The 19122-nt window shown below is 34.6% G+C and overlaps 1 protein-coding gene across 2 annotated transcripts in view; it reads right to left on the bottom strand.

Moving 5' to 3' along the window:
- The window catches only part of PHKB (phosphorylase kinase regulatory subunit beta), a 223515-nt gene that overhangs the window by 97286 nt on the left and 107107 nt on the right, over positions 1-19122 (bottom strand). For both annotated transcript variants that reach the window (XM_081273845.1, XM_081273844.1), the window contains exons 9-11: positions 5465-5560; positions 4047-4244; positions 50-107 (exon numbers count right to left, since the gene is read on the bottom strand). In XM_081273845.1, coding sequence (XP_081129971.1) covers positions 50-107; positions 4047-4244; positions 5465-5560 — 352 coding nt within the window. The remainder of the gene's footprint in view (positions 1-49; positions 108-4046; positions 4245-5464; positions 5561-19122) is intronic.

Below are 19122 nucleotides of genomic sequence, written 5' to 3'. Positions count from 1 at the left end.
TAAACCACTTATATCCTATAGCTTACATTTCAGGAAAAAGCTCACTTACCATCAATCATCATATAAAGGAAAAATATGGGAAATTCACATTCAATGTCATCAAACAGCTAAAACAGAAAATAAAAGATTAAAAATTTTAACAACAAACTGTAACAACTGTATTTAGGCTAAAAAGGTAAAATATTAATTTATAGTAATAACTTAAAGTTGTATTGATTTTTATAATAGTCAATTATTTTTTAAAAATTTATCAGGACTCTTATTATTGAAAACCTCATTTATTCAATCCATCAAAAGCAATCATCCAATAAATATTTACCAAGTATTTACTAAAAAGCTAATACCTGGCACCAACTAGACCAAGAAATATGAAGACACAAAAGAGATACAACTTCCCCAAGAAGTTTACAACCTACTGGGAAAGCTAGCACACAAATAAACAGCTATAGTACAGTACAAAATGTCTCTACATGATACATTAGGAAAGCAGTGAATGAATCATGTTAGTCTCCCTGAGGGTCAGGGAAGGGTTTATAGGACAAGAGATGATGGGCTTCATTGGAGAGATGAGCTAAAGGAAGTCCACACAGAGGAAGCAAAAATATAAACTATAGATACATAGAAACACAAAGTATGGATAGAAAAAGCTGGTAATTCTTTGATCCTAGGATAAGCAAGGAAAAAGTAATAGTAAAAACAGAACCACAATGTGTTGCCTAGGCCAGTCAAACGAAGAAGAGCCTCACAGCTCATGCTCAGAGACTGTGACTTTGACCTGGAACAGGGAACCAATGATGACTTATCAATACATTTACTTGCTAAATTGGGCAATTGGCAGTACTAAATAGAGATACAGGGTAAGAAAAAAGGAAAGCAGGTAGGAGGCTGCTAGAGCAATACAAAGATAAAAGATTAGCCTAAACCAGGGCACTTCAACTTCAGGGCTACTGACATTTGGGTCAAATAGCTCTCCATTGTAGGGGTTGTCCTGTGCAAAGCAGGAATTTTAAAATAACAAAGGTCTCCTGAGGGACACAATTTCCCCAGGTTATAAATCAGTAGCTTATATCAAGAAGTAATAGAGAAATAGGAACATAATATTAAGATTTTTAAGAAAGCCAAATCAGCCAGCTTTTGTGACTGACAAAGGTAGTTGAGTGGGAAGAAGCTAGAATGATTTTGTTTGGGGCTTGAGCAGAGGAGTTAGAACTGAGTACAAGGAGACTATAGGGCATCTAAGTAGAGATGTTCAAAAGACAGTTGCATTAAGTTGGACATGGTAGTGCATCCCTATAATCCCAGTGACTCAGGAGGCTAAGGCAGGAGGATTGCAAGTTCAAGGCCAGTCTTGGCAATTTAGCAAGACCCTAAATAACTTAGTGAGATCCTGCCCTGTTTCAAAATGGAAGATTAAAAAGGGCTGGGATGTGGCCCAGCACCAAAACAAACAAACAAACAAAATGATAGTTGCATAAATGAGTAAAGAAATTGGGATGAAGAAGTATGAGATAAAGAGCATTATTGATAAGGTGTGACAGCATGGGTAGAATGAAAAGCAAATAGGACTGAGGATGGACCAAAAAGAGCAATGTTTAAGAGGACAGAAAAAGAGAAACCTGCAAAGGAGATTAAAGAGAACAGTGAGAGAAGGAAGTAGAAAACTAGAAAAACAGAGTTATGACAAATAGAGAAGCAGCTTCCAAGAAGAAAGACTCATTTAAAGTATGCAAATTCTAAGGAGAGGTTTAATGAAATAAGGTCAGAAAAGCAATCCATTATGATGTAGTGACCAAAAGTGACTGACATCAATATAGCTACTGAGGAGTGTTAGGGAGAAAAGACAGATTATACAGGCCCAAAGAAAGTGGGAGGCAAACAAGGTCTATATACCACTTTTATACCATGATTTTCAGAAGTGTTGCTCCAAAGAGAAAGAGGATGAAAGGCAGATATGAATATAGGTTGAGGGAGGCTTTTGCTTTTTTTTTTTTTTAATGATAAACATCAATGGGTTTATGTTGAGGAAAAGAAATTGATTGAATTTGGGGAAACAGAACAGAGGGAAGGTGTAGAAGTGGGAAAGATGAGTGTAAGAAGGGAGAAATGTTCATCAGTCATTAAGAAAAGAAAACTTTCAGTTAGAGAACTAAGAAAATAAATGAGAACAAGATGAAATGTATATATGTGTAGTGAGCTAAGAAGAGAGAGTGCCTTTTATGAGACAGGAGAGAGAGAGACAAGTATGATGAAGAGATTCACTGGAGAAGGCCACACCAAAATGAAAGACTCTCAGTAGAAAATAAGAAATCAAAGGCTGGAAACTTGAGTACAAATGGAAAAAGGCCAGAAAAGCTTCCAAGAAGAGGTCCTGGCAGGGTCACACAGTACAACTGACAAGAAGAGGTGAAAACAGTGATAAGGACTGACCAACAAGGATATCCTGAATTAGAGGAGGTATTTATTCACATAGTGCTCATAGCTTTCCTTGGTGGTGCTCAGCAGTAAGTACATAAGTAGAGAAGGCCTGCCAGACTGATCCAAAGTTCAAAGTATGCAAGGTGGTAGGTGCAGATGGTTCAATTCAAATGTAAGTGAGGTAAATCAGCTCAGGAAATGAATTAAATAGAAATAAAACATTTGAAGGCATTTAAATGATAAACTGATTAATTTAACAAATTTTGACACTACAAAATTTCAACAGCTATAAAAATTCAATACCATACACAATAAATGGTTCCTCAAGCTCTCAAATGATACATTGACTATGAAATTTAACACATTCATGAATAATTTGTCAACTTGTCCTGCAAAACTAAGTTTATATTGAAGTTTAAGAGTAGTATGTTAATTGCCAAACAATTACAAAGTCTAATATTGTTGAGACATACCCCATATTACAAATCTATTTTATGGGTCTTCAGTGGGTGAGTCAAAGTGATAAGCATGCTTTAAAAAGTAATTTTCAGGGCTGGGTTTGTAGCTCAGTGAAAGAGCACTTGTAAAGTATGTGTGAGGAACTAGGTTCCATTCTCAGCACCACATATAAATAAATAAAATAAAGGTCCATTGACAACTAAAAAATATTAAAAGAAAAAAAAAGAGGGGCTGGGGTTGTGGCTCAGCAGCAGAGTGCTCACCTAGGTGTCATCTGTGAGACCTTGGGTTCAATCCTCAGCACCACATAAAAGTAAATTAATAAAAAATAGGTATTGTGTCCAACTACAACAAAAAAATAAAATATTAGGAAAAAAGAGTAATTTTCAATGTACCCAGTAAAGCAAAGTCTTCAGCAATGTGAGGGGATGCTTACTTTTTTGGAGTATTAAGAATATTCTATATGGCTTAAAAGCAGCTAGTACAAAATTATACATAGTGGTTTGAAATAAATAATATTTAAAAACTAATATTCAGAGAAGTATATTGTAATGAGAAGTGTCTAAATGAAACAAAAGTGACAGAGGGAGTAGTATCAGTTTGAATAACAGCATTTGCTTAATAGACTACAAGCTAGATCACAAATAGAAACTTTATATTATATAAGACAACCAGGCAAAGGACTGAAAATGCAAGAGAAAATTGTTTGACCAGTGCATCAACATGGCCTACTATGAGCAAACAGACCTCTCAGAATAAGAGCTAATATTTATTGAGCACTTGCCATGTGTCAAGCACTGTTCTAAACATTTTAAACGATTTAATTCTTAAAAAAAAAAAAAAAAAAAACCTCATGAGGGGCTGGGATTGTGGCTCCGCGGTAGAGCGCTCACCTCTACGGGCAGGACCTGGGTTCAATCCTCAGCACCACATAAAAATTAAAAAAAAAGCATTGTGCTGTGTCCATCTACACCAAAAATAAATATTAAAAAAACCTCATGATATAGCTAGTATTATTATTTTACCAATGAATAATATTAAACATAGAGTTCAATTAACTTATCCAAGACCACATAGCTATTAAAGAGCTGGAACTTTAACCCAAGGAGTCAGCCTCTGGAATTTGTGATTTTGACCATATTCATGTACTAATGCACAATATTTTTTGATACCTTAATTTCAGCTGGTTTGTAGTAGCGTCTGTTTGGATCCTCCAGTGAGGTTCTATATCCATCTCTCAAGAAACGTTTAAAACCATATTTTCCTTTTAATTTTCTAACTACTTTATCAAGTGTCTGGTTAAACAGAACTTCATCATCCAGGGCAAATGCAGGATAACTGATGCAGGGCAGCAGGGCAGCATCTGTGTTCTGGGGTCAAAAAGAAAAACAAATTGTGTCTACAGTGATATGATCAACAAAGCCTAAGGAGAATCATGGATATGAAAAGTCAAATAGATTATCCAACCAACAGTGAGCTTGCTCAGAAGAGCAGGCAAGTATTTCTATGGCATGCTGCAGTGGACCTTACAGAAGAGTTAAAACTTTGTTTATTAATAAAGAGAATTGTCAAAGTGCAACATGAGCTCAAACATTAAAATATTAATTAGAGCAATATGTAAAAATTTAATACCAATAGCCATCACAATTTAGTTTGCCATAGCAATTTGCTTATAATATTGAAAAAGATGAAACAAGTTAAAGGTCCATCAATTAGCAGCAATTAAAATTTATATTCTAAGAGAAATTAAAATTTATATTATAGAAATGTATTTCTACATTTAGGATAACAATGACTGTGACCAATACTGTTCTATTTTGTAAAGTAAAAATATTATACATGTGCATAAAAATATATGGAAACATGTATATGATACCACCTAAGAGTATATTCGAGTGATAGAATAAATGGATATTATATTATTAAATAGCAAATAATGCTTATTTGTGAGTTTTGATTTCTTTTACTATAATCTTACATTACATATATGTAAGTTATTTTTAAATAATTATATTATTATGTTTGGATTTTTTAAAGAATAGAATCACAAATAATATCTAGAAAAATGTACAATTTGGTATAATAAGCCATTCAGGAAGCTAAGGCAGGAGAATCTCAAGTTCAAAGCCTGCCACAGCAATGGCAAGGCACTAATAAGCAACTCAGTGAGACCCTGTCTCAAAATACAAAAAGAAGTGGGGTGGCTCAGTGGTTGAGTGGCCCTGAGTTCAATCCATAGTAGGCCCTTCCTAAAAAAAAAAATATTGAAATATATTTTTCTAATATTCCATGACAAAAAGTAATTCATTTTGGCCTAATGTTGCTAACTCCACCAAAAGAAAAATAATGTCTTTTTTTTTTTTTTATAAATATTGCCTTACAAAAGATCCAAAGGACACAGAAACTTTGTCCACAACTATTTTCTTCCTAAGTCAGCTTTCCAAAGGCCAGAGGAGTGAGGGGCAATATTAATTATGTTTTCTTATGGACAACCTCTAACATTTTAAGAGTACTTTCTTGGAAAAGAAGTTAAAATGACATAAAAATCATAAATGACAGTTCATTTTAATTTATGCTAAAAATATCTCACATGAGATCTTGATTCTCTGGGTAACAGTGAGCACAAAGTTTGCCTGTTGCGGTTGTGAGCATCAAGATCCACGAAAATAACTGACCAAGAACAGCCCTAGAAAGAGAAAAAGAAAAAAATTTCAAGAACTTATCAAACATTTGGCATTGTTACTGTGGGAAATTTCACAAAAAAATATTAACACTGACTGTCTAAGTATGGGATTACTAAAGATCTTACGATTTTTTAAATACTTTCCATATTTCTCAAATTCCTTGCAGTAAATATATTAAACAGTCATAAAATATATTTACAGTTGAAATTTTTTACCTTTTTTATAAATCAGAATGTACTGATTACAAGATAGCCAATTAATAACATTTACTTTAATGAAAATACAAGTAGTTAAGCTAATATGACAAGGAATAAAACTAGAAATAATTTTAACTCATAAAATCTGAGCTTTGTACATTCCTTATAAGGAATGTTAATTATATGATCAAACTAAATAAATTTATATAAAATCAAGAATTGTGGATATAAAAACATCTGATTAAAATATGAAGATAGCAGAATTTCCAATAATAATACTGAAAATAACAGTAGCTATTATTTAAATATGTTAGCATAATGCTTTATGTTTCACATGGCTTATGTCACTAAATAGCCACATATAGATATTATTATCCCCATTTTACTGAAAAGGACTCTAAGCCTTAGTTCAATAGAGCAAGGGTATATAATCAAGTCTGACATAGAAGCCCATGCCTTAATCACTTAGTTTTACAATTTCCCACACTAAAAAACAACAACAACAACAACAAAAAACCAAGCAAAAACCAAAACAACTATCTTTCACGTAAGAACAACAACAACAAAACCTGAATTAAATGATAGGTATACTATAAAATGTTAACTGGTCTTCTAAAACATTAAAATTTTTGTTTACCATTTGGCCATTAGTTCATTCCATATTAAACAGCACAATTTTAAGTCAACATGACATTCTTTTACTGTGGAGCTAAATATTTGAAAACTAATGAAATGGGAATTCAAAGACTGCTTTCATTATAAGAGAACACTGAAAAAATATATGTGGGGAAAACAGAACTATCACGCATTTCATGTTGCTTCAATATTACTTTCTAAATCTCATCTCAATTCTCACAAACTTCAAAGATACACTCAATGGAAATGAAAACACCTTGAATCAATCATATAGCACTAGATCCAAATATTATTAGACTTACTAGATATGTAATTCTCCTCTTAACCCATGTTAATAAAAGAATATCAGCTTGTAAAATAGAATAGTTTTTCATTCAAAACATAATTTTTTAAAAATATTTCACTTTGGCAAGTGAATTAATGAATGAACAGGGAATGAGTTAGGCTGTCTCTCAACAACCAGGCTAATATTAAACTGTTCTGTTATTTGAAGAGTTCCAATCTCCCATCTCTACTCATGTATTAATTCAACAAAATGTCATGTAATAGGTACTGTTGGCAGAGTACTATGCACTCTGCTTTGAGGAAAACAAACAAGGTTGAATTTGACCTGTGCTCTCAAGGAACTGACCTAGTGATAGACAGTCCTGCACAAGACAATTATGAAAGGAACCAAAAGACCACACATGGCAATACATGGCAAAGTATCATGCACAGGGCTTAATGAAAGAATTATAATTATAGTAAGTCACCACAGCAAAGTACCATGAACATGGTTTATATGGAAGAATAATAATTATATAGTTGCCTAAGGAAGTAGGAGAAGATAAGGACCAAAGCTAGGATCTGAATTCTGGAGGAAAAAGAAGCAACTAGATTAGTAAGAATAAAACAGCAAGAAATAAAGGGTATAATATGTTAGGAACCTGTGAATACACAAAATAATAGGAGCTATAATTTGTCCTTAGGCCAATAATTAATAAAGTTAATTGCATGCCAAACTGCCTGGAATTAAATTTTTAAAAGATACAACCAAAATAGGATAATTTATTTTGAAATGAAAAATTTGGTAATTCTCTCCATTATTTAATAATGAAAACAGTCAACTTCTATTTTCTGACCACAAAAGATAGCTTATTTATCTAAGTTCATCAAATATTTGTTTGGGTTTCAATTTTCCTCTACCAGTCTCTAAGAAATATGCCCAAAGGGAAATAAAATCTCACAATTTTATCAGATTTTAACACTGAGAGCATAGGTTAACAATACTGTTTTTGTTCTCTTACAAAATATACAATAGTTTATGCATTAAGGTCCATATTTCCAGGAGGGTAAAATCACCCAAGGTCATGGGCAATTATTCCCCAAAGCAAGACTTTTAAAAAGTCATCAAGGAGAGTCCTCAAGTGGAATTAATTATCACCTACTTTAAATCATCAGACGCTTAATTTTAGTCCTGCAAATTTCAAAGCAAGCTACATGTCTGCATTGCTTTGAACACTTTGCATAACATGAGCAATCTTTCTAGTTGTCCCTTTTAGATTCTGGCCTCAGCTCATTTGTCAGTATCTTGACTTCCCCAATTAAAAGCAAGAATATGAAAAATGTTTTATGTGTATATGTCACTTCAGAGTATCTTATTAACTTTGGATATTTGATTTTCATCTTCCATTTCCTGAAATCATCAGAACTCTGTCGTAATATCCTGATTCCACATAGAGAGCATTTTTTTTTTTTTACAACAGAGAGTTCAAACTTCTTTAAAAAACATTTTTTTTTAGTTGTAGATGGACACAGTATCTTTATTTTTATTTATTTATTTTTATGTGGTACTATGGATCGAACCCAGGGCCCCACACAGGAAAGACAAGCACTCCCCCACTGAGCTACAACCCCAGAGAGCTCAAACTTTATTCTGAGTTTCTGCAATTATTTTAATTCTAGTAAATGCACTAAATGATTCTACCTGACAATGTCATGGGGGGCATGGTTTCAATGATGGGAAAGGGCTGTACTGATCCATCTACCTGTCCCCTCAATTCTCATGACAAGAATAAACACTTTTGAGATGGTTCCTAAGGCCCATGGTACCATATGTATCACATCATACTGTTAATATCAATGATCTCGGTTAAAAGAGAAATGATTTGGAGAATTGTCTGGCCCTCTCTCTCTTCCATTTTAATCACTTCTCTAAGTCTGAGCTACTAGAATTGCTACTCTTATCTAGAATCAAAAAATAAAATAAGGTGAAATTATTTAGTGGGGATCTACTACACATGATCTCTTCTATTCTTCTTTTGGAAGCAAAATCAAACAACAAAGCTACAATCAGGTGTTTTTTCTTCTCTAATTCAGTATCAGGCTTCCCTTAGCAGAGTCCAGAGAGGAGTACTCTTTCAGAAAGTAATGTTGACAGACTGGAATTCCCCCTCTACACCATTGTAATGGCAATAGGTGTATAAACGGTCAATTTTGCTTCCTGCTCCAAGAGTTTTTTCCCCTTTCAAAATATAGCCTTCTCTTCTTTACAGAAGATGCTGCTCACATTCTAGTAAAGGAATTTTCAAAGTAAAGAGGAGGATAAATCTGATCATTAATTCTCAGAACAGCAAAGCTGAGACTCAAAATCAGGAGTCACAAAACTGTTGCTTACTATGTCCATGACATTTGATAATATATTCTGACTTGTTTATTAAATATGATTATTTGAACACTGCCAAATATGACTTAAAATATTTAAATATATTTGTCACTGTTTTTATTAAGAACATATTTGAGACCCTGATGAAGTATCCCTAATGGAGGATTACATTAGTATGTATCTAAATGTAGCTGACCCCAAATCAGCTTTTATTACAAATTCATCATTATAGAAATTAGGTTTGAAGGATATGGACAGTAGGCCCCAGGGAACTTCCCTTATCTAAAACTGTTCCCCCAACCCCCTTTCCTGCCAGGTTTGTAGGGGGATGTCTGTGGTAAATTGGAGCTTTTGTCATTGCAGTGGGATAAAATAAAAGCCTAGGCCTTAGTCATAGTAGGAAAGGTAGGAAGGGAAAATGGGGAGAACACAGAAGGGACTTGCACCTGGCCCCCACCTATACCTGAACTGGCTGTCCCTGGTACAACAGGCCTCAAGGAACTTCCCTTATCTATGACTGTGTAAGGGACCCGTGAAACGTCGGAGGAAGAGACCACAGGAGACTGGCTTCATGCAATAAGCAGACGGGGATTTTTATTGAGGATCCAATTCAGCGCGCTGAGGCTCTAGGCTCACTCAGGAAGGGAAAACAGCCCAGAGCCCAGAGCCAGGGTTGAACAATGCTTAAGTACACTTTTTGGGGAGGGCAGGGGCTTTGCATACATCATAGTCTCCTTTAACAAATCACCATACACCGCGGGAAAATCAAACAACAACTCCTAGACTTGATTAGTACATTCATTGGCGGGAACAGGGCGAGCTGGAGTGATAGGTCATTCCTAAGGAGGGGGTTACATTTAAACTGATTGGTTCGGGCCCTGTATGTCTACCTGACAAGCAGCACAGGGTCTTGAATGCTTACGTGAGGAGTTACACAGGATCCCAGGCCATAAATCAGCTAAATGTCCAGTAGGGCCTTGTCTTAACTGCCTCAGGAATTTAACCCATGCTTTGCAGTTTAGGAGCAGGTTTACAATGCCTGGTCCTTTACATTTTAACTCAGGCTTTGCAGCTTAGAAACTTTACCCTTTCAACTGTTCCCCTACCAGCCCTAAATGAGCCTACAACCGAAATTCCTCCTGTGACCTGGCCCTGCTAAACCCTATAAAACTCAGTCAACTTGCTGTAGCCATTGCCATTTTCTCTCTCGAAAATGTGCCCCTCGGTTACTTAATAAAGCTCTGCTGATCGTTGAGGTCTGTCTCCATTTCTTTTTCTTTTTGTATTCTTCATTTCCTTTCTTTAAAAAAATATTTATTTATTTATTTTAGTTTTTTAGGTGGACACAATATCTTTATTTTATTTTTATGTGGTGCTAAGAATCGAACCCAGTGCCTCGCGCATGCTACCACTTAAACCACATCCCCAGCCCCTTCATTTGCTTTTAAGGTCCTCTTATCACATTTGATTCCTAGATAGTGACTCAAAGAAAAATAACTTTTGAAAATGTAACAGTGGTCCACTTAACCTTTTGAATACAGTCCTCCTTGCTCTGAGGCTTATTTTTAAAAGGATAAGTATTTTCTCTCTTCTCCCCTCTCCCTACTCTCTAACAAGATTAGGGAGATAGTGCTATCTTTCTGCCACTAGTTAATTATCCTTGAACAACATCCACCACAGGTAGGAACTATCTGACAGAGAACCTAAGAAGTGAATATCCAATATACCATCAGGGCACCCAGAGCACACCTGGAAGGCAACCCTTGAAGAGTTTGTTGGGCAAAATCACAGCCTCTGGGACAGGAGTCCCTTGTGTTTTTTCTTTGCTAGCAAAGCTATAAACCTTCTTTTTCCTTTTTTTCAAAACCATGCCCTCATTATTAAATTGGTATAAATTGGCATTGGGGATGAGGACCAAGATTTGGTAGCAAACATAGTTGGACAATGTAGATTTAAATAGTGTTGTTGTTTTTTTCCTTGAATAATAAGGAAAGTGATTATTGGGGGGAAAAAAACAAACAACAACTAAAAGTTTTTTAAAAATAAGAGTTCTCAAAGAAAACACAGGGGAGGATTTCAAGATGGAGGAACAGAGGAGGTTGCTTACCTGGCTGCTCTGTGGAGTGAAACCAAGAAAGCAGACAGGCAGCTTCTCAGCAAGGTGGGTGAACATTAAACAAACAAACAAAAAAGCAGGAGGACTTTACTGGAATTTAAAACTGGACATTAAAGTAGATCAGGGACTCAGTAGGTTGGATATAATAAAATAAGGACGAAATCCCCAGGGACACAGCCAATGTCACAATCAGGCCAGAAGCCCCCACCAGAGCAGTCCCTCTATGAACATGGTGGAGGGATAAGGGAATGAAAGGAACCCGCATTTTAGGGAGGCCTGAGGTGTGTCTAGGTACGGAGCATTTAGAGATCAAGGACACTGCCTCATAAACATGAAAGATGTGCTGCATAATATCCATGTGCAGGGATAGAAGCCACCATCTCTCCAGGTGGCAGGCAGGAGACAAAGGCAGGAACCATTTTGCAGCCACTGTGCAGAGGCCAGCAGCTGAGAGGGCTAATTCCTGGCAAACTTAAGATGGCCCTAAATACAGGCCCAGTAAACACACAAAGCATGACACAGAGTGTGCTTAAGTGACCAGGAAAAAAAATCAAACATGGAGAAAGGTTTACACAGGGAACAACTGGTTGTGGAAACCCATCCGTTCTATCCCACTCCTCAAATTCGAATGCTTGCAGGTTCCACTGGTAGAGACACTTCTGGCCTGGAATTTGGAAGGGTGGGGGGTAGGAGAGATTGGAGACTAAACCCAAAAGGGATCTGAAAGAGACATAGGGGACTAAAAATTGGGCCTCCCAACACATGAGTGGAACCCAGGGCAGATCTGTGGGGTACAGTCTTCTACTGTGGATCAAAAAGTACTGGCCCCTGGAGGTAAGCTGTTTAAAATCTCCAGAACTGGCATTCAGCAAAGAGGCTGGAGCCCTTCTATCCAGAGGGTGAAGCATCATGATCCAGTCAACCCTACCTAAAACTGCTGAGAAGAAAAACTGAGACTCTTTTGAACTCCAACGGAAATTCTATCAGAACTTTAACTTTTATCAAGATTTTAAAAAAATTATCTTCTCTGTTTAATTCTTACCTTAATATGGTAAATGAACATTTATACATATTTATATTTTTTCCTCATTTCTAGCATTTTTTAAGCCAGTTATTTTTCTTTTTTTTAAAGAGAGAATGAGAGAGAGAGAGAGAGAGAGAGAGAGAGAGAGAGAGAGAGAGAATGAGAATTTTAATATTTATTTTTTAGTTATTGGCGGACACAACATCTTTGTATGTGGTGCTGAGGATCGAACCCGGGCTGCACGCATGCCAGGCGAGCGCGCTACCACTTGAGCCACATCCCCAGCCCAAGCCAGTTATTTTTCATGGATTATTTTTTTTGTGAACTAGAATGTTAGAATAATATATTTTAGTTTTGTTTTCTATTATTTTATTTTTATTTGTAATTTCTTTAAATTTTACTTTACATATTTTTTTCCTGTTTCCATTGACTCTCTCATTTTTTCTGTTAACAGCCAATCTCAATTGTTCTCTCTCTCACACTTCCTTTTTTATTTCTTCTTCTCTCTTCCTCCCTCATAATCATCACATCTTTTATCTCTTCTTTTTTCTCCCTGTCTGCCATTTGAAATTATAATCATAACTTCCTGTTTTTATAGTGGACAACAACTGATCATATCACTTCTGTTTATTGTGATAATTAATATTGTAGACATCATAGTAGAAGCTATTTGGTTTAATACTGTATATTGTTTGCATTGGTTGTTATTATTATTTGTCTCCCCCTAAATAATGAGGTACTGGAAACCTTCAGGGACACTATAAGTCCACAAGGTAGAAACTCTACTGCCTCATAACCACACTGTTAGATGAGTAAAGACAAAAACACGAAAAAGCAAAAGAACAAATTGCCCCAAACAAATCAATGTACATAGAATGTACATAGTTGAACTGATCTGTGAAGTAAAGGACAGTATAAGAAATGAGAGGTGGGGCTGGGGTTGTGGCTCAGAGGTCGAGCACTCGCCTAACATGTGTGAGGCACTGGGTTTGATCCTCAGCACCACATAAAATAAATAAATAAATAAATAAAGGTATTATGTCCATCTACAACTAAAAAAATAAAAATAAAAATAATTTAAAAATATAAGAGGAAGTAAAACATCACTTCAATAAAGAGGCAGAGATTCTGACCAAAACAAAACAAAACAAAACAAAACACACACACACGAAGAAATTCTCAAAATTAAGGAAAAAATAAGCCAAATTAAATTAAAAATTCAATAGAAAGCATCACCAACAGACTAGATCACTTGGAAGAGATAACCTCAGGCAATGAAGAGAAAATATATAATCTTGAAAACAGAGTTGACCAAAGAAAGAAGATGGTAAGAAACCATGAGCAAAAATTCCAAGAACTATGGGATAACATGAAATGACCAAATTTAAGATTTATTGAAATTGATTCAGGTTCAGAGATGCAAACCAAAGAAGTGTACAACCTTTTCAATGACATAATATCAGAAAATTTTTCCAAACCTAAAGAATGAAATGGAAAATCAATACAGGATCCAAATGCATCAAATTAGAACGATATTATAATGAAAACGCTTATGGTACAGAATACAGATTGAATTTTAAAGGCTACAAGAGAAAAATATCAGATTATGTATGTGGGGAACCAATTCAGATCTTAGCTGATTTGTCAGCCCAGGCCCTCAAAGCTAGATCCTGGAATAACATACACCAAGCTCTGAAAGAATATGGATGCTAAGCAGGAATCCTATATCCAGCAAAATTAAGCTCCAGATTTGAAGATTAAATAAAAACATTCCTTGAGTAAGGAAAGTTAAAAGAATCTGTAGCTAGAAAGTCTATACTACAGAACATTCTCAACAAAATATTCCATGAAGACAAAAAAAAAAAAAAAAAAAGTGAAAACCAGCAATTCAAGAAACTATACTAAAGGAATAGTCCATCAAAGTAAACTAATTAAAATTAAAAGCTAGAAATAAGCCCAAGTGACCAGGAATACAAATCATATCTCAATGATAACCTTGAGCAGTAATGGCCTAAACTCATGGATGAAAAGACATAGATTGGCAGATTGGATTAGAAAACAGTACTCAACAATATGCTATCTCCAAGAAACTCATCTCTTTCTGTTACAAGTACTTTAAGACATCCACAGACTAAAGGTGAAAGGATGGGATAAAATATATTACTCACATGGATTGCATAAACAAGCAGCAGTTTCTATCCTCCTATCAGATAAAGTGGACTTTAAACCAAAGATAATCAGAAGGGACAAAGAAGGCTACCATTTCATTCAGCTTAACAGAATTATATTATACATCAACAAGACATAACAATTATAAACAATTATACCCCAAACAATGGAGTATCTACATACATCAAACAAACCCTTCAAGAATCAAATAGGCCACAACACAATAACACTTGGTAACTTTTTTTTTTGGTGGTCATGCTGGGGATTGAATCCAGGGCTTTCTGCATGCTAGGCAAGCACTCTGTACCAACTGAGCCTATATCCCCAGACCAATACTTGATAACTTTAACATGCCTCTGCACCACTGGATTTTGTTTTCCTCCAAACAAAAACTAAATAAAAAAATCTTTAGAAATACATATCCATACAATCTGAAATCCTCCAAGATGTGAGGAGGTTACATTGGGTTTTCACTTAAAAATATTTATTGGCAGTTCTTATCCCAGTAACTAATTTTTAATGAGAGCACAGCTCTTTTACATACATTAAACAACATTATAAAATGATTAAACACTCAAAAAAATCCCATGCAGTATTAAATGTGCTACTATTTAGCAGGCACATTATTATTTTAACAATGTAAAAGTGGAAATACTAAGATTTTCAAAATCAGGTTCCTGCTAGGATCCCTATCAGAAAAAAGGATGAAATGGAATTCATAAAACTAGGACACTGATACTATCCTATAAAAATGAAAGATGAAGAAGCTCTACTTTGCAACATGCAGTCACTAAAAGAATAAGACATTTTCTATATTTCCATCCAAAATTATCAAAGGGTCATTCATTTACCAAACACTTGGTGCACAGACACATTGGAAAATGACATGACCTAAAGAAGATAAAAAATTAACATTGATTAGAGCACTTGTTCTCATCCTTGGATGCACTTTAGAATTCCTGAGCAGATTTGAAAAACCCTAGTGTCACTGCCTCCTCCTACACCTAAATCAGTATGTCTGGGTATAGGAAACAGTATTGCTTTTTAAATTTCTCAGGATTCCAATGTGAAGTCAACTCTGAGAAACTGGCTGTGAAACAATAATGATATTAAATTTTTAACTCATAATCACAATGACTAATAAAGCCTTCAGTTCTTTTAGAATTATAAGTAAATAACATATGAAAACTTCCTGGGAAAAGTAAAGTTTTTAAAGCTAGGTAGAATATGCACCAACATCACATCATGCAATTTCATCAAAGAAAAAAAATACTAAACATAAAGGAGAGACAGGCCTCAATACAAGACTAGTGGATGGATTCAATACTCTATTCTGACCAATAAATCTCATTCAGGGGGGAAAAAAGTGAACAAAGAAATATCAGAGTTAAATACACTATAGATGAAATGGTTTTAACAGACATCTACAGAATATTCCATCCAATGTTTGACGATCGATCATCAGCTCATGGAACTTTTTCCAAAATAGACCACATATTTCAACAGTAAGCAAATTTTAAAAAAAATTCAAAAAACTGAAATAATTTCACTCCATTTTGATCAGATAAGATACAAGAAAGTAGAAATTAACAGCAAGGGATATAACAGAAATCATACAAATACATGAATACTGAATAACACACTTGAAAGATAGTGGGTTACTGAAAAAAATAGGGTGGGGATAAAAAATTCCAAGAATCAACCAAAAATAGAAACAAAACATACCTATGGGATAAAGTGAAAGCAGTACTAAGAGGGAAATTTATAACAATGAGTGCTGACATTAAAAACAAAATAATAAAGAATCAGGTATAGGGGCACATGCCTGTAATCCCAGCTGCTCAGGAGTCTGAGGCAGAAGGATCTCAAGTTGAAAGCCAGCCCTCAGCAACATAGCAAAGCCCTAAGCAACTCAGTGAGAACCTGTCTCTAAAATACACACACACACATACACACACACACACACACACACACGCGCGCACACACACACTCAAAAGAAGCTGGGGATATATATACCTCAGTGATTGAGCACACCTGTGTTCAATCCCTACAACCAAAAAAAAAAAAAAAAAAGATAGAGATCTCAAATAAATAAACTAATAATACATTTCAAGATCTTACAAAAATAAGAACAAACCAAACATCAAATAAGTAGAAGGAAAGAAATAATAAAGATCAGAGATAAAATAAAGATGAAAAGAATACAAAGAATCCACAGAATAAAGAGATGGTTCTTTGAAAAAATAAATAAAATTGACAAAGCTTTAGTTAAATTAACCAAAGGAAAGATAGAGAATACTCAAATAAGTAAAATTAGAGGTGAAAAAGAAGTTAATACAATATAGATACCAATGAAATTCAAAAGCTTATTAAGGGACATTTTGAAAAATTGCATGTCAATAAACTGGACTATCTAGAAAAAAAATAGAAAGACTTCTGGACATATATTAAGAAAATTAAACCAAGAGAATATAAAAATCCTAAATAAAGCAAAAGAAGTAATGAGATAGAAGTGGTAATAAAAAGTCTCTCAATAAAGAAAGCCCAGAACCAGAAAGATTCACTACTGAATTTTACCAGAATTTTAAACACCAATGCACCTCAACTATTTCATAAGACAGAAAGGGAATGAATTTTCTCAAACTCATTCTATAAAGACAGTATTAACCTGCTACAAAATCTGATAGCAACACAACAAAAAAGGAAAACTATACACCAATATCTTTGATAAATTAAGATCCAAATCTCCTCAATAAAATTATTGCAAGATGAATTCAATAGCACATTAAAAAGATAATGCAGCATGATCAAGCTGTATTCCAGGGATGCAAGGATGCTTTGTCATGAAAAAACCAATAAACATAATTCATCACCTAAACAGAATCAAAGATAGAAGCATTACATAATCATCTCCAATAAATACAGGAAATAGCATTTAATAAAATTCAACATCCCTTCATGATAAAAGCCCTTGAATAAATTAGGCCTAGAAGGGCCATATCTCAACATAAAGTTTATTCATGATAAACCCATGGCAAATATCATACAGAATGGGGAAACACTGAGTTCCTCTAAGATCAAGAGACAAGGGTGTCCACTGTAACTACTCTGATTCAATATACTTCTGGAAATTTTAGCCAGAACAATCAGGAAAGAGAAAGAAATCAATGGCATATAAATTGACTGTTGGTTGACAATATGATTCTGTACTTAGAAAACCCTACAGATTCCACCAAGACTCTTAGAACTCATGAACAAGTTCAGCCAAGTAGCAGGATACAAAATCTTGGGCTGGGATTGTGGCTCTGTGGTAGAGTGCTTGCCTCACATGTGTGAGGCACTGGGTGTGATTCTCAGCATCACATATAAATAAATGATTAAAATAAAGGTCCATCTACAACTAAAAATAATTTGTTTTAAAGTGTCTTTTCTATATACCAGTAATGAACTTGCTGAATAAAAAAATCAAGAAAATAAATCCCATTTACAATAGCCTCAAAACAAAAACAAAAACAAACCTCCAAGGAATAAGCCTGATCAAGGAAGTAAAATATCATTACAATGAAAATTATAAAATATTAAAGAAAGAAAATGTAGAAAAAACTAGAAGGTGGAAAGAACTGCCATGTTCATGTATTCTGATAATTAATATTTTTTAAAAAGTCCGACTATTCAAAGTGATCTACACATTCAATGCAATCTCTATTCAAATACCAATGACATTCTTCACAGAACCAGACCACACAATCCTAAAATTTATGTGAGAACATGAAAGAGCCCAAAGGCCAAAGCACTCTTGAGCAAAAAGAGTAAAGCTGAAGGCATCACAATGTGAGATTTCAACATGTACTATAGAACCATAGTAACAAAAACAACATGGTATCAGCATAAAAAGAGACATGTAGACCAACAGAAAGAACAGTGGATCCAGAAAAAAAATCCCTGTATCTTCAGTCAATCGATTCTCCATACAGGTTTTAAGAACATGTTGGACAAAAGATAGTCTCTCAACAAATGGTGCTGGGAAAACTGGATACCCACATGCAGACATTGCAACTAAACCCCAATCTCTGATTCCATACAAAAATCAACTCAAAGTGAATAAAAAAATCTTAATATTAAGATGTGAAACTCTAAAACTACCAAAAGAAAAATGGGAAAAACACTTCAAGATAATGGCACCAGCATCGATTTCCTGTCTGGACTTCTATAAGCACAAAAAACAAAAACAAAAATTGATAAATGTGATACATCAGATTAAAAAATTTCTACACAGCAAAAGAAACAGTGAAGAGACAAAGAGTGAAGAGACACATACTGGGACAAAATCTTTGCCTGGTAGGTCCTTATCTGAGAGTCGATTAACAAGCAGAATATATAAAATACTGAAAAGAAAAAAAAAAAAAGAAAACAAGTAATTCAATAAAAAATGGGAAAAAAATCTGAATTGGTACTTCTCAAAAGAAAAACTACAAATGACCATAAATATATGAAAAACTGCTCAATATTTTTAGCCATCAGGAAAATGCAAATCAAAACTTGATGGAGATTCAATCTCACTCCAATCAGAATGGCTAATGTTAAAATAATAAAAAATGAATACTGGTAAGGATGTGGGGCTAAAGGAACCCTTATATACTGTTGGTCAGAATATAAATTAGTATAGCTACTATGGAAAACCATATGAAAGTTTCTCAACAAACTAAAACAACTATAATATGATCCAGCTATCCCACCTCTGGGTATATACAGGAAGGAAATGACTCAGAATGCAAAGA

The sequence above is a fragment of the Spermophilus citellus genome, assembly GCF_964194105.1.
Source record: "Spermophilus citellus genome assembly, chromosome: 18".
NCBI lineage: Eukaryota > Metazoa > Chordata > Mammalia > Rodentia > Sciuridae > Spermophilus > Spermophilus citellus.
This window is presented reverse-complemented; position numbering and strand designations above follow the sequence as displayed.